Source organism: Echeneis naucrates, chromosome 10, assembly GCF_900963305.1.
Source record: "Echeneis naucrates chromosome 10, fEcheNa1.1, whole genome shotgun sequence".
NCBI classification, from domain to species: Eukaryota; Metazoa; Chordata; class Actinopteri; order Carangiformes; family Echeneidae; genus Echeneis; species Echeneis naucrates.
The window spans coordinates 10,455,107-10,470,590 of NC_042520.1; the positions used below are offsets into that span (position 1 = coordinate 10,455,107).

The following is a 15,484-nucleotide window of genomic DNA, read 5'->3' on the forward strand; positions in this document are numbered from 1 at the left end:
AAGGTATTTCATATTGTCCAATAAATCCACTAGTTTGACAACATTTGTTGTTTTTCACAGGGTTTGATGCATATATTTTGGGTAATGGGGGGTGGGTTGTGGGGCCTTAATCAGTCTCTTCCTAGACTTCACAGCTCCCATTTTACTCAACGCAAATGGCTTGGCTAGAAAACATCCAGGTACGCCCAACAAGATTCAAGTGGACACTTTGCGTCGCAGGATAGCAACCTCAAAACTAGTCGTCTGGTGTAGAAAGAAGTTGTTTTCCAGGAAGTGCGGTAATGAGTCTCTTTACTAGAAGTCATTGTAATTCCGTACAGGCTGCAAGTTGCTTTGTGGGGTTGGGAGGGGGCTGTGTATTTGTGACTCTTGCAGATTAAGTAATATGGCCCGCCCTTCAAAAATCTGCATTCAAGTCCAAGCCTCAAGTTCAAAAGGAAGGAGTCCCTCGTGTTCAGGCCTGTGGTATTTAAATGCTTCTTCTGGAAAATGGTTCCATCTTTGAATTTTATTCGTAGTCAAACAGTTGTCCATACTAAGTTCTTGTGATTACTGTATTGCAGTGATTGTAGTTGTGTATTGCATAATTGTATCTGGGGGAAGGGTATTGTGGGAGAGGCTTTTCCTTTGCATTTTTCAGTGTGGTGTGTCCTGTGCGCTTTCCAAATACCCAAGACCATCAGGAACTCTCCTAACTCATTGTATGTACAAGTTTCCTTGCACATCGAGCATCACGTAAGGTCACTAAATGTGTTCACATTTCTCTTAACGTTCATTGTCTGGCTAGATGCCTTCATTGCAATTCCTTTGCAATTAGTTACGATGCTTGTATTGACAATACAATGAGTGAACTATCTGTAAAGGATTTTATGACTGCATAATAAATGCATAGCTTGTCGTGATTGAATACTTTTGGTATGCATTTGTTCTCTTTTGGGGCTTGTTTGGGGGAGCTTTTTCTTGTGCTTTTTCAGGTATGTCAAAAGCTTGGAGCTTTGTAGAGCACGGATGTGACCTGGGCTCGAATGACATCCTTTTCAAAGTGGAAATTGAAGGCAGATAAGTTGAATCCATCAAATGATGATGTTGGAAAGGAGAAAATTTCAACCCTAAAGGGGTCGCTTATCTTGGTGGGGCTCAACTGCCCTCATTGCTCTTGCAATACCGAAAGTAGAAAGGGCACTGCTGTGCTTTCATAACTTGTTTATAATGGGAAGATTTGATGGACCTTCATTGATTCTGACTTTATCTGCAGTAAAGCATTTGGGTAAGGATAACAATAGTCAGTTCTACGATACTATGAGGGGAGGGGGTGTTTTGTTTCTTGTTTTGCCTCTCTAATCTTACAGAAGAGTCCAAAGGAAGAATGCAGTCTACCTAGGACAACGCAGGAATCACCTGCCTTTTTTTTCAGCCAACATGCAGTGCGATCAAAAGGAGTCAGGTTGATATTTTTCTTGACTATAGATTGGAACACTTAGCTGTCAGCCACTGTCCCTTGTGCAACTGTGCAGGTGGAAGGTTGGTCGCATAAAATCACTGGGTGTCACGCAACTGTGTGACATTCTCAAATTTCAGTGGCTGAGAAAGGGTGTGCATGGCACAGCCTTAATTTGGTCTGTAATGCAGCGCAAATGTGTTGCTATAGTTTATATTGTGCATTGGTTTGGTTGGGTGTATCCCTACATTTCTCTTCACAGAAATCAGAATGCAAGACTGGTTCAAGCTCAAGTGAAGTCCTTTTAACGTGGATCATGTAGTAAGATGCTGGCCTTAAACCTATGCAATGTAGTTCGGAGGAAAAAGACATCTTGGAACTGGCTTTATGTTAACCTCAAATCATCAGTAGCAATAATGCTTTACTAGCATATTCCTCTTTGGCCACAGGCTCTCTTGCTTTGCATCTTAAACTATAAGATGAGTAGAACTCGAATCCTTTGAGTATTGTGTGGTGGGTGTGTTGTGTAGCTCACTCTTTGTTTCAGATCATTCTCGTCTGTTCACTTCGATCTCACCTGCCTCTGAATGCAAAGTCATCTGTGGAAGCTGTCAGCGAATTTGAGTGTGGCCCCTGAATGAAGTATCAACCCCCTGTGCGCTTGAGCTTAAATCTGACCCCTCGACGTCCTTCGCAGAAGCCCCGCTCTCTGTGTTTGTCTGTGCCTCTTTCTTTTCCCTTTGGTTTCTCAGGTGAAATTACCAAAAAAAAAAATTTGTATTTGTCATCTGGGATGGCCTAACCTGTGATGGAGCACTGAGAATCCAGTCACATTAAGATCAAGAGCTGCAAGCTTGTCTCGCTAATACTGCATCACTTCTCATGGGTACTAAGTTAAGTAATTTTGGTTCCCTTGATTTATTTATTTTTTTTCCCCCTTTAACATACCATGGCTTAAATGTGTAACTCAACATGTTGCATGCACATCAGCTCTGCATAACATTATGTTCATGAAATCGTCAAACGCTGTAGTATTCGGTCAGGGGTTTTCTGGGGGTGGGCAACACTTCTCTCTCTTCCTTTCAGATTTCTCAGTCAGCTTAACTTGCTACTCAACTGGGAGACTTATCCTCGGCAGGGAGTGATGGGATGTCTTGGTAGAGCCCACTTCTAGGGTGCAGTCTTTGTTACTTTCAAGGAATTGAGCATCACAGAGGAAGAATAGTTGCAGCAAAGGCTGCTACGTCACTTGTGGTAAACGACTAAACATTCTTTGTCATATGGGATAAGTATTCCTATTTCAGTTGGGGTTTCGTGGGGGGGGGTGGGGTGGCTTAAATTGTCTGTCTTTTTTCCATTACAGCCGTAAACTTGGCAAGAAAGCCTTCAGTTCGTTTGACCCACAAGTCCTGATTTGAAACGGAAACTGCTTTGGGTATCACCACAGACGCTGGTATCGTGGTTTTGCTTTAAATGGATAAAGGATATCATGGAATCACTCATACACCGTTACAGTGTTGTGGGGAATATGGGAATGGGGAAACCAGTTGTCTCTTTCTTCTAGTTTCAGCCTCCTGACCAAGGGAAATCCCCCATGTGGTGACAGCATAATATAGCCGCCAGGTGTTTTAGGGGTTTTCTTTTCCTGGGGGAACAAACTCTTCAGTTTATTCCTCCAGGTTTTGCTTTTGCCCTCATTGCAGTTACAACAAAAGCAAAAGACCCCGGTGGTGGCACTCCTGACTTTGTCGGGACAGGGTTCAATTCCCTGCGGTGTCTTGCTTTTCAATGTGCTGTAAAGAGCCAATCTCAACAAATTTGACAGTCTAGCAGGGTTTTGTATTTGGTTTATAGAGATTATACTAACTATGGGAGTAACCAACAGTGTCAACACTTCTTGATCTGGAGTTTGCCTTGGATGGATTGATTTAAGATCACCTGGATGATATTAAAAACTTCTTATAAGCTTTAATTGCTGTATACTTAGAATGTGATTTATATCTAATTGTCATAGTATATTTCTGTTGGTTCTCCACCATTCAACATCTTTTAACAGTTGTAAGTTTAAACATTACCCTGAAGCATTAAAGAATCAACTGTCATTAATGGTTGCATGTCACACACAATTTAGTAGTGTGACTAAAATGTGAATGTTAAATGGCCTTTTTAATAAAGAGTATTTTATCCCTGTAAAATGTGTCCTGTTTAAGTTTTAAGTTGTGGTATTTTACAAAAATGTGTAAAGTCAAGCTAAAAAAATGTACTACATCTTCACTTTATATTCACAACAGCCTCTGGCTACCTGCATTTAATGGGTAAGATGCTGTAATTGCTGATGCTCAGTTTCTGACATCTGTTATCTTGCATCAAAGGATTGCTGTGTAAATGCATCATGAAATGAATCTTGAAAGAAGCCTAAATATAATGCTCTATAGTGATCGTCTTAATGCATTTGGTAGTAAATACTGGGACTAGCTGCAAATTGACCAACATCCTGTTGGGATTCTGACCTGGAAACGTCTCTGAACTCATAGTAATTGTCATTTCAGCACTTGTGAAATCGTCTAACAGAGTCGGATGGTTGCCCACAACAAGAACGTTGACTCCGGTGGCAGAATTTGCGTATTGTGCTTGCATAGGCTTCCTCCACTGTCTGAAGACATGTGTTTAGGTTAATTGGTGACTAAATTGCATGTAGGTCTAAGTGATTGTGTGTTGGCCCTGCAATGGAGTGGCAACCTTTCCGGGATGTACCCCTCGTGAGCTGGAAATGGATAAGTGGATCTGGGATGATGCTGATCCATGTATGAAAATACATGCAGTTTACATGTATCTGTGTAGTTGGTCTGGGCCTTCAGGTACCTCTGGACCAAGAGGTTCCTACTACATTGGAGGTTTTAACCTACATTGTACAATGCACCACTAAAAAGGGCTAATGCCCCAACACGTAGACCACTGGCTCAAAAAACAAAAGGCTCAGTATGGTGCTTTGAGCAGCCTGTTAACACAGTGCATACCCAGTTACAGATCAGATGCAACTGATCACTCTTCAAGTAATTTAGGATCCCATTAGGCTGTGTCGAAGAATCACAAATATATTGATCCAGTATGGGAAGTCAGATCAAAAGATGGAGACATGAAATACCCGATACTTTTACAGACTTTCATTAAGAATCAAGATAATAAGTGTAAGGCTTGTTTTATTCATTTACCATTTACCATAACCTCTTCGACCTCTGACAATATTCAGATAAAAATTGATACAAATTTCCAAATACCCTTAAACATTAAATATGTAAGCACAAGTTTTTTTCATTAAACTTTTTAAATCCACTGCTGTCTTTGCTTTCTCCTGGTGGATATGTAACTGTCTCTAATTCTCATAAGGTAATGCAGATGATTGATGATGTGGGGCCCGTCTAAAATTTTATAATAAGCAAACATCTGAGGTTTCAGAATGACACTGAGTGGAATTTCATATGCATGAAATAACATTTTTCAGGCAACCCGAAGGCGGAACCAAAGAGCAGGAACGGAGTTCCCACGGAGCCATTTCACCTACGTACTATTTGACAGAGAACCTCTTCCTGTATTCTGTGTTGTTCCTCTGCAGTTGAGTGTTTGATGAGGTGTGGAGGAAAGAGATGTGGTCCTTTTTTGCCAGGGATCCTGTCAAAGACTTTGCCTATGAAATCATCCCGGACACCCAGGAAAAGTCCGGGATATGGAGCCTGCACCGGGGCAAGCGAAAGGTACAAGCGGGAGACGGCTGCTCCGTTAGCGGCTAGCGCTAGCTCGTTGGTTATAGAGGCCTGTTTGTTAATTCGCCATCGGATATGTTGTCTGTTGTTACACCGCTGCAGATACAAGTCAGTCTGTGTTGGTGTGGCTCCGCAGATACCAGCGCTTGTTTGAATGTGTTGTCTGTCCGGATAAGGTGAGCCGTGTCTACTCTCGGAGACAGACACGTATTTCTCGCCACGTCACCCGGCTTTAGCTGAGTGAACAGCTCGGACTGCGACCTGTCTGATTACCGACAGCTCCGAGCAGCCCGATCCAGACAGTCCGAGTCCTCCACATCACTGCAGGGGCACAGAAACGATGACAGACCGGCAGCAGCCTTTAAATGTGCAGATGGGAATATGGCTGTGTTTGACATGATGACATGAACTCATGGCCAGTTATGTTCATTCATTGAAAAGATGTGGTCCTGTCTCCTCAGACCAGCGGGGAGCCGGTGTCTGTGTTCGTGTATGAGGTAGCACAGGGCACTGAGCAGCAGACCCAGCTCGCCAAGGCTGCCTTCAAGCGTATGAAGACCCTGCGTCACCCTAATATCCTGGCCTATGTGGATGGATTAGAGGTATGCCTGGGTCTCTCCGCTGTTGTCTGTAATGGCAGTGTTTTGAAAAGTGGCATCAGCAGGCTTGTTTTTTGTCACGTAACTGTGTGATATCAAATTGTCTTATCTCTGTCTTCTCTTCTCTGCTTGTTTACAATCAGGTAGAGGTGAGTCTGAATAGTCACACCAGGAATAAACTGTATTTTTACAACAGCTGGAGCGAGTAGTTTACTACATCATTTGTGTAAACTATTAAACCCTTTCCTTTGTGTTTATGCTAATGAGTAGTATCATCCTTTAGAAAGTTGGAATAGTTAAATGTAGTGCAAATTGGTGTATTTAATATAATATTTGCCAAAACAATTCAAGAGTTTGAAATAGAAGCCACCTTGGTAATATTTTTTTCCTCTTCATCTGTGTTGATACATATTGAAAATCTTTCAGATGCTTACCACTAATCAACCAGTTGGAGTTCAAATGTCTCAAAAGTCAATCTCTAAAGAAAGTTTTCTGTGTATAGAATTATTGTTACTACTACACAAAAATAAATATGAAATTAAGTATGTTACGAAGTGGTTTTACTTATAACTTAAGCATAATGGGTTTTTTTTAATACTTCTGATTATAGTTCGGTCATTATTTATGATGTAGTTTTGTTCCCTCATCTCATTGATTCTTTCTACTGTGTTTAAATGCTAAATGTTCTTGCTTGCTGTTGTTCCAGACAGAGAAAAGCCTGTATCTAGTTACTGAGCAGGTGACTCCCCTGGCAGTCCACCTAAAGACCCAGGCAGAGAAGGGTGGTGCAGGGGAACTGGAGATTTCCTGGGGACTACACCAGATAGTGGTAAGGGTGGGGCAGTGTGTCGGTTCGTGCTTTCAGGGTATCCATAGTTCAGCCATTTCTCTCTCTATTCCTCTTCAAGCCCACTTTTGCTGTTAACCTGTAATTTTGCCTCTGTTGCTTGCCCCTTCCAACAGAAAGCGCTGAGTTTCCTAGTCAACGACTGCCACTTGCTCCATAACAACTTTGGCGTGTGGGCTGTGTTCGTGGATCGAGCCGGAGAGTGGAAATTAGGGGGACTTGACCATGTGGCACCTGAGCAGGGTGACCCAAGTGGGGTGTCCCTCCCTGCCCCAAAGGCAGTTTACCCAGACATGGAGAAATATGAGCCGCCAGAGATGTCCAACAGCAGTGGAGAGAAATGGTAAGTAAGAAAGGGCCGTGTTTGACACAGTTAAGAATTGAGAGGAGGTAGCAATGATAAAAAATATTTTACACAGAAAGTCTAAAGAACATTTAGAGAAAGAACATTTGGAGAAAGTGCAGGAATCCCAGAAGAGATTCTTAGCAGAACTAAGTAAAGTTCCTCAAGTTTAGGGTTGATGAGATAATGTTAAGTCCTTAAGCTTCCTTTCATACATTTTTGCATGTTTGTTGCAGGGCAGGGGAAGTGTGGCGGCTCGGCTGCCTGATCTGGGAAGTGTTCAATGGGCCACTCCCACGCACTTCCTCCCTTCGTTCACTGGGAAAGGTGGGTCACCTTGATAGCTTCTTTGGACAATTTTCATTCAGTTGTGATAGATAAACGTTATTAATATTCTAAACATCCTTGTCTTTATCAGTAAATGGTTTCAGATTTCAATGTGGCAAAGTAATATAATTGCAGATGTATTACACATAGCAATACAGAGTTGTGACTTAAATTTTTGGAATTATATCAACATAAACAGCTGATGTCAGGCACCATCAAATGTTTGCAGAAAAAATGGATACAACAAGATGATGTGAATAAAAGAGTGATAGTTCAATCAAAAAGAGTGGAAGAAATGTATGAAATAATACAATAATAGAAATACGAAAAAATGATAATTCTGGTAACTTACATGTTTTAATTTGAGGAATGTCGTGTTTTGTTTTCCATCTGCTACAAATTCTCATCTCTTCAGTTGATATTTAAGTCATTCATCTGTCTTATATATATATATATATATATATACATACATATATACATATACACACACACACACACACACACACACACACACACACAAAAAGTGACTTTACTTTTTACTTGCAGGTACCCAAGGCTCTGGTCCCTCACTACTGTGAGCTGGTGGGAGCCAACCCCCGGGCTCGGCCAAACCCAGCACGCTTTCTCCAGAACTGTAGAGCCCCAGGAGGATTCCTCAGCAACAGCTTTGTGGAGAGCAACCTTTTCCTGGAAGAAATACAGGTTGCTATACATGAATAAATTGATTGATATATTTCTTAAAAATCTAAAATTATCTAAATTAGCCTTGTTAATTTAAATTGTGAAAAATTTGCTCTGTCTAGATTAAGGAGCCAGCTGAGAAGCAGCAATTTTTCCAGGATCTCAGTGAAAATTTGGACTCTTTCCCCGAAGACTTCTGTAAACACAAAGTTCTGCCTCAGCTGCTCACTGCTTTTGAGTTTGGCAATGCAGGTGCTGTCGTTCTCACACCTCTATTCAAGGTAAATCCCCACCTCCCTATGCAATTTTCCACACCTGCTGAATATCAATTGGGATGTGATAGAAACTCTAGTCCGTGGAGATTTTTTCCAAAAACATGTCTAAGTAAGGCAAGCAAGGTTAGATACATGTATGATTATCTCAAGCACTATTTATAAAATTACATCCCTGTACACTTAAAAAAAACAAACAAAAAAAAAAAAACTCTCTGATTTCTATCCCATCTTCGTGTGCCAGGTAGGGAAGTTCCTTTCAGCAGACGAATACCAACAGAAGATCATCCCTGTCATCGTGAAGATGTTTTCCTCTACAGACCGAGCCATGAGGATACGACTGCTGCAGCAGGTGTGTTTTTGCCACTGGCCTATTTCATCTACATTTGTGGTGGTGGATTTATATAAAAAAAAAACTACCTACAGCAACAACAACCCAGTATCAGAAAACTACGTTTGGATCATGGGTTTGTAGAAAAGGTGAAAATACCCTGAATGTGAAAGCTACATTTTCAAATTCTGTCTGATTTATGGTGTGTATGTACCAAGAGTTGGGTGAACTTTATACAGGGAATTAGTATATATGTAAGGAGAATTTTATTTCCCTGCTTTTGTTATTCAATTTACATTAGCAGCTCATCAGGAAAGAAAAACATCAGTGAGTGGTAGAGTAACACAAAGTAGATAAACAGCCATTTTATCCACCATTAAAGGACAAATACGTTCCTGCTGTCTTACACGATTGCGCTTTCTTTCTGTGTGTCTCTCAGATGGAACAGTTTATTCAGTATCTGAACGAGGCAGCAGTCAACTCACAGATTTTTCCTCATGTCGTTCACGGCTTCACAGATACCAACCCAGCCATCAGAGAGCAGACTGTTAAGGTAGCTTGGACAGCACAACCACAAACTTTAAGGAGTCATCAAATATTACCTGTGTACCTGATGTTGCCAACCAGTTGTAGCAACTACTCTTCACTTTTTCTTCCTTTCTCTGCCCAGTCTATGTTGCTCCTGGCTCCCAAACTGAATGAGACCAACCTGAACCAGGAGCTCATGCGTCACTTTGCCCGGCTGCAGGCCAGAGATGAACAAGGGCCAATCCGCTGCAACACTACTGTCTGCCTGGGCAAAATCGCCTCCTACCTCAACGCTGGGGTAAAACCCATCTGCCTTTGTGCAACATTTGATAAAAAAAAAAAACAAAACAAAACACTTAGACCAAACTTCAGCAAAGATTGTGCAAAAATTATACTATTCATTTGTTCACAGACTCGACAGCGTGTTCTGATCTCTGCCTTCTCACGAGCCACCAAAGATCCATTCCCAGCTTCTCGCTCTGCTGGTGTTCTGGGCTTTGCTGCCACACATAACTACTACAGCATAACGGAGATCGCTGCCCGCATCCTCCCCACCCTCTGTGCCATTACTGTTGACCCTGATAAGAGTGTCAGGGACCAGGTACACATGGCATTACTTAACAGTGAATGTAGCTGTATCTATAGAGTACATCAGTGCAGCAAAATGCAGCATTCAGTTTCAGTCTCATTGGCTAACATTTGATAGTAAAGGAAGATCTGAGATAGGAGGAGTTAAGCTAATAAGAGTTGAGCTGTTAAGATTTAAAGGCAGATGCCTATAGATACAATGAGACAGTAAGGGCTGCAGTATGGTCACGGCATCTGTTACAAAGTAGTCATAGAGAAGATTTAGTCAAGGTTATTGAGTGAAATAAGGCAGCTCATCACAAGGAATTCGGTTTAACATATTGTCTCACACGCATTCTTTTGTGTGAGATATAAGCTACTGTTTATTTTGGACAACAGCAGTTCAGTATAAAATCCCCATGAAGGGAGAGGGATTTTGAATTCAGGGGTAAATTTGACTCTTAAGTGGACTTGTGATGTCAGTTGTTTTACCCTGTCTGACTTCTAAATTCACTCTCCTCTGTAGATCATTTTTATTGTCACTGGAATACACTAATGTATTTCTGCTCAGCACATGCTCTATTGTCTTTCTCTTGTTCAGGCATTCAAAGCAATCAAGAGTTTCCTTTCCAAGTTGGAGACTGTGTCAGAGGACCCTGCCAAGCTGGCTGATATAGGTGTGTAAATAAAATAAGTAAATAAACTGACTTTTGATGTCTCACTTTCCAAAGAAACCAGATGAGAAGCACATCTTCGATATTTGCTTATCTTTCTCTGTAATAGGAAACAAAAGCTAATTTTTATGTGACTGATTCAGTTATAGAAATGGATACTTTTCTGTCAGTTTGACACTAAATTCTGTCTCTTGTTCATCTTGCAGAAAAGGATGTAGCCTCGTGTGCTCAAGCTGGAGGCCCCTCTTCTAGCTGGGCTGGCTGGGCCGTAACTGGCATGTCCTCGCTAACATCTAAACTGATCCGCAATACTCCAGGGACAGAGGGGGGCACACTTGAGGGCGGCGATCCTACCAACAGCAACAGCCCGACTGGTGCCGCAGATTCAGCACATGCTGCACATGCCCCTGGTAGATTTAACAGATTCAATAGAAATCCTAGAGAAAAGGGTGTTTTCACTTGGATGTGTCCTGACATTGGTTTCTTTTTTTCTCTTTTCTTCAGGGTCTGAAGATACAACTCCACAAGCCTCGCTGAGACACCACAGTGCCTCTAGTTGTGCCAATCAATCACAGACTCTTGAAGTAACGGACAACGATGATGAGCCAATAGGAGATCGCTGGGATGATGAGGAAGACTGGGGAAGTTTGGAGGTCAGAGTTAAATTCTTTTCACTGAGCAAGAAGATTACAATTATTAAAATTGCCATTTTATATAATTGTACTGTATCTAAAAAAAATTTCACTCCAAAGGAGCCAGAGAAAGCTCACACAGAGCTAGAGGACTGGAGCACTGACTGGTCAGGAATGGCTTCATCCAAAAAGAAGGCTAGTGACAGAGGAGTATGAGGCTTTAATGTGGATCTGTGAACTATAAAAACTGTTTGGTCTTACCTATGTCTATGAAATGTTTGTGTTTGACATTTTTTTTTTTTTTATTTATTTCCTGTCTTCATTTCAATCTCATCATCATTTCAATATCTAGGCGGGCCGGTCATCCTCCTCTATGACAGTAAAAAAGCAGAGCTCTGACTGGAGCAGCTCGGGCTGGGACGCTGACGACAGCTGGTCCAACGAGAAGGAAGGCCAGGGTCAGAGCTCTGCGGGTGAGGAGGGCTGGGGCAATGACTGGGGGGAGGAGGAGACGGACCCAACCTTGGCCACTAAGACGCTCCCCTTGCCTGAAGGGGTGCGGTTAGCCAGCGAGTACAACTGGGACAGCAGCAACACAGCAAAGGGAGCCAGCCAGAATGACCTTTTTGCAAGTGTGTCCCAGAGAAACACAGCCAACACCACCGCCACCATGGTGAGGACAGGGGAGGCAAACAAGCAGAAGACCAAGATATAGAGAGATTGAAATGTTTATTTAAGAATCAAAAATAAAATTGTGACTCTTGACATGGATGAAAACATCAACAACAAAACATTTTTGTTGTTGGGAACAGTTTTTCATCCTTGTTGATCAGGTGTGTTCTAGTTAGCAGAGTAAGCTATTAGTGGTCTTGATGAGTAAAATAAAAGTAAATGAAGTGTGATCAAATATTTGATAAATATATTACCATCAGATTTTACAAATGTAGATGGAGGGATTGGGAGGACAAAATCTCCTCTAAAAAATCAGCTATTTCACTTTAGTGTTTTCTCCTTGTCAGACTGGAGATGGCTGGGGGGCTGAGGCAACAGGAGATTGGGGAACAGAGGAGAGCTGGGAGTCATTGGATGGAAACCAAAGTAAGTCTCAGTTGGCTTTCTTTGTCAAAAAACAGACCCTGATTTTTTTTTTTTTTTTTTTTTCTTTTCTAAAATGAGCTGCCAAAAGAAATTGAATGTTCCATCAAAGCTTTGTTATATAACCTTGCTGCTGCTTTTTCACAGGACCATTTTACTTCTTCATTAGTGATGCATTACAGGATTCGTGCTAGCTGACTATTAACTAACTGTGTCTGTGCATTTGCCCCCAAGGTCTCAGCAAGGCCGAAATGTCAAAGAAAAAACGGGAGGAGCGGAGGAAAGAGCTGGAGGCAAAACGAGCAGAGCGCAAAGCTGCTAAAGGCCCACTCAAACTGGGAGCACGCAAGCTGGACTGACGAGGGGGGGTAAAGAGAAATGAGGGTCGGGGGGTGGAAAGGAACATGAACTGCATTCACTGATCCCAGAGCAATAGATGGAAGCTCGACATTCCACAAGTAGAGGACCGCGAACGTATGCAGTTTCAGTAGATGATCTCAACTCAGGTGAGATCAGCCTTTAAAGGAGTGAGAGATGGGTGAAAAAGCAACAGCCGAGTGGTTTATGAATGCAGTAGTGTGGATGGAAGAGCTAAATCCACAGAGACACGAAGAACTAGCAGAAGTCATTTCACAGGTGTCTCTGGTTGTCTTCTTTTTTCAAACTCAAAGTTGCAGTTGTAAAGTAAATGTATATAAATGTTGCATCTTGTCTTAAAATTACACGAAGGAACTACACTTTTTAAAGAACAGATAAACATATATAAGGTAATTTTGGGATCAAATGCATTATTATACTGAATGTTTTTCAGTGCACGCACACGCGCACACACACAGTGGATATGAATGTTTTAGTTCAGCTTTCACTTCATTACTAATTAACAATGTAAAATCAGTCCATGCATGCACTTGTGTATTTGTGTGGCCAAACATGCTTCATGGCACAAAACTAAAAAGTTTAGTTTTGCACATACAATACTGTATTTTGCTGTACTGGACCAGCCTGACACACCAGGGATTCGACTGGTTCCAGGTCTGTTACTGGGATACATAATGGAAGCAGCTGGACTTAGGAAGTTTTATGTTGTTTAATTGAGGCTGGAAACCTGGGTTCAAATCAGCTTGTGCATTTCCATTTCCTGTGTCTCCCAGTTAGGTGTGGTTAATGAAATCAAAGTTATATTTTGAAGGTCTTGTTATACGTTCTTACCTGTATAATCCTCCAGATCTCACCAAAATCCTTTAGGATCATTTGAAGATATTAAGCAGCCAAACAATTCATTTTAGTTAATATTGGGTGTGATCAGGGTAAAGAAAACGTTTCTTTTACTCTTTTATTTGTGCCTTTATTTAATCATACATCCGTTCGGTAGGATTGCATCCAAGGAACCTGAGATTTCTGGAAAGAAATTCAAATGTGGACCCAGTATGTCTCAAACCAGCAGATTCTGTGTTTCCATAAAACCTTCAGCATGAGTCCATATCTCCTGTCCCATATGGTGTTGTTACGATAGGTGTTACAATTAAAATGGCGAATAGGGAAACCCCCGACTCAAAAGTCAGATCAGGAACAATGCTGCAATATTCTGGAGAAGGCTGGAGGTGATGTTTTACAGAGAATTCAAATCATGTAGCATGTGAGCTATTGTAAAATAAAACAATATTTTTCTTCGTTATGTTGGGCTGTTTTTGTTTTAGTTCCCCCTCTTATTACTAATTGACAACAAGTACAATTGAATATGATGAATGACATCAGCTCTACACCTCATTTTAAGGGGACTAGTTTGTCGGGTGTCCTTTGTATTTTCCACTGTTGCTGCCACTTGAATATGTGACACACTAACCCAAGTTGAGTTTGGGAGAACTGGGTGAGCGTGCGAAGCCCACTCTGTCAGGCTGAAAGCCATTTGATTAACATTGATGAAATGATCATGGTGTGATGAACTTCTCCGGCACCAAGATTCAAGATTGAACACTGGAGATCAGTAAATTTGTTAATATTACTTTTAAATTCAATCCCGGTAGTGTCAGGATGGTTGTTCTGGAGAATTAATTGATTAAGTTTAAAATTCCTGAAAAAAATATTAAAGATATTTGTCAGTAGTGTACCTTTATTTCCCAGTAAGCTTGAATTAAAACTATGTATATTTCTTTTGTATAATTAAATTAATGTGTGTAAATTCAGTAAAATATTAGTAAATGTAATTGGCTGGGATTATTAGGGGTCAAATACTCCAATTAAAGGGGTGAATGTGAGGAAGAAACTGAGGAAGTTAACTTGGCCTAGAACTGAGATATAATGCTGCCAGGGCGGCTGCTGCTAGTCCAACTGGTTCCAGTGCCACTCCCAATAGTGCTCCAGCAAGTGCTGCTGCTCCTATATCTTTAGTGTTACGCCCCTGTGGCGGAGATCAAACACACACAATATATGTGGGGGAGGGGAAAGGTTTTATTTCATTTGCAAGTGTCAGGACTTTCTCATATCAATATCTTCAACTCAGTGTTTGATATCTGCTGTTTCGTTTACTGGAACTGGCTAGTTGCACTCTAAGACTGAAAGAAATGGTGTGTGAAGGGTTACCATGCAAAGATTTTTGTGAACCACAAAGGTTGCTTCTGTCCAAATACTATCTATTGTTCTGTTTCAGTGAGCAGCTTCAAAAATGTGCCTTCACTTTGGCAGGAAGTCAAGGTCATGACTGACAATGAGGTGGGGAAGCATGAAACGAAAAGCCAAATGTTTTCTCACCATCCCATGGATGAATAATATGTGTACTTTCAAACACTAAACATCGTCCATCCACAGGGTGAGACCAAAGTAAAGCTTTGTAACTCTCCAGAGTGTGTTGGAAGAAACATGAAGTAGTATTATTATTTCATATTTGATGTAATTTTATAATTACATATACATATAAATACATATAATATATATAATATATATATAAATACATATAATTTATAATTATCTATGAGGTGGTGATAAAACAAATGTTTCCACTGTTGAGTTGTGGCTTTGTGCTGACATTACACACACCCACAGCAACACTGTAGACAGATGTGTGTGTCCTCCGTTGCTGAGGGGGGGGGTGTCTGGGAATTGACCGTGGCACTTTTGTGTTGCGAGTCTGCAGCGTTAACCAGTACGCCACAGCATGTGTCCTGCCATGTTATTCAAACTATATTATTTTCAATATGCAGATCATATCTCTGGACTTCAGTTTCAATACTTTTATTTCACAATGACTGTTGACACTGACAGTTAAACTTTGGCCAACATTTCAAACTCACCACTTTTAACAGTTTAGCAATGGCTTCAGTGACCTGGTTGGAGCCACTGGGCGTCATCAAAATAAAAAAAGCTCCAGAGTCTGTCTTTAAAATGACCATCTG

At 41.2% G+C, this 15,484-nt stretch overlaps 1 protein-coding gene across 2 annotated transcripts; it reads left to right on the forward strand.

Moving 5' to 3' along the window:
• Positions 1-5,019: 5,019 nt before the first annotated feature.
• Positions 5,020-13,770, forward strand: scyl1 (SCY1-like, kinase-like 1). Of its 2 annotated transcripts, none has more exons than XM_029512400.1 (18): positions 5,020-5,190; positions 5,661-5,801; positions 6,505-6,627; positions 6,762-6,988; positions 7,225-7,315; positions 7,862-8,017; positions 8,119-8,277; positions 8,513-8,620; positions 9,039-9,152; positions 9,270-9,425; positions 9,540-9,728; positions 10,296-10,371; positions 10,575-10,778; positions 10,873-11,021; positions 11,121-11,210; positions 11,353-11,673; positions 12,020-12,098; positions 12,330-13,770. In XM_029512400.1, exons 1-18 carry the CDS (start codon positions 5,083-5,085, stop codon positions 12,452-12,454), a joined length of 2,616 nt encoding a protein of 871 aa, XP_029368260.1. In that variant the 5' UTR covers positions 5,020-5,082; the 3' UTR covers positions 12,455-13,770. The 2 variants fall into 2 exon arrangements, with proteins under 2 accessions (XP_029368260.1, XP_029368261.1); XM_029512401.1 differs by having other exon boundaries at positions 11,121-11,195.
• Positions 13,771-15,484: the final 1,714 nt, after the last annotated feature.

Coding starts and splice junctions, on each gene's coding strand:
- scyl1 (XM_029512400.1), top strand. CDS start 5,083: ATGTGGTCCTTTTTTGCCAGGGATCCTGTCAAAGACTTTGCCTATGAA. Junction 5,802..6,504: donor CCTATGTGGATGGATTAGAG/GTATGCCTGGGT, acceptor CTGTTGTTCCAG/ACAGAGAAAAGCCTGTATCT. Junction 8,018..8,118: donor TTTTCCTGGAAGAAATACAG/GTTGCTATACAT, acceptor TGCTCTGTCTAG/ATTAAGGAGCCAGCTGAGAA.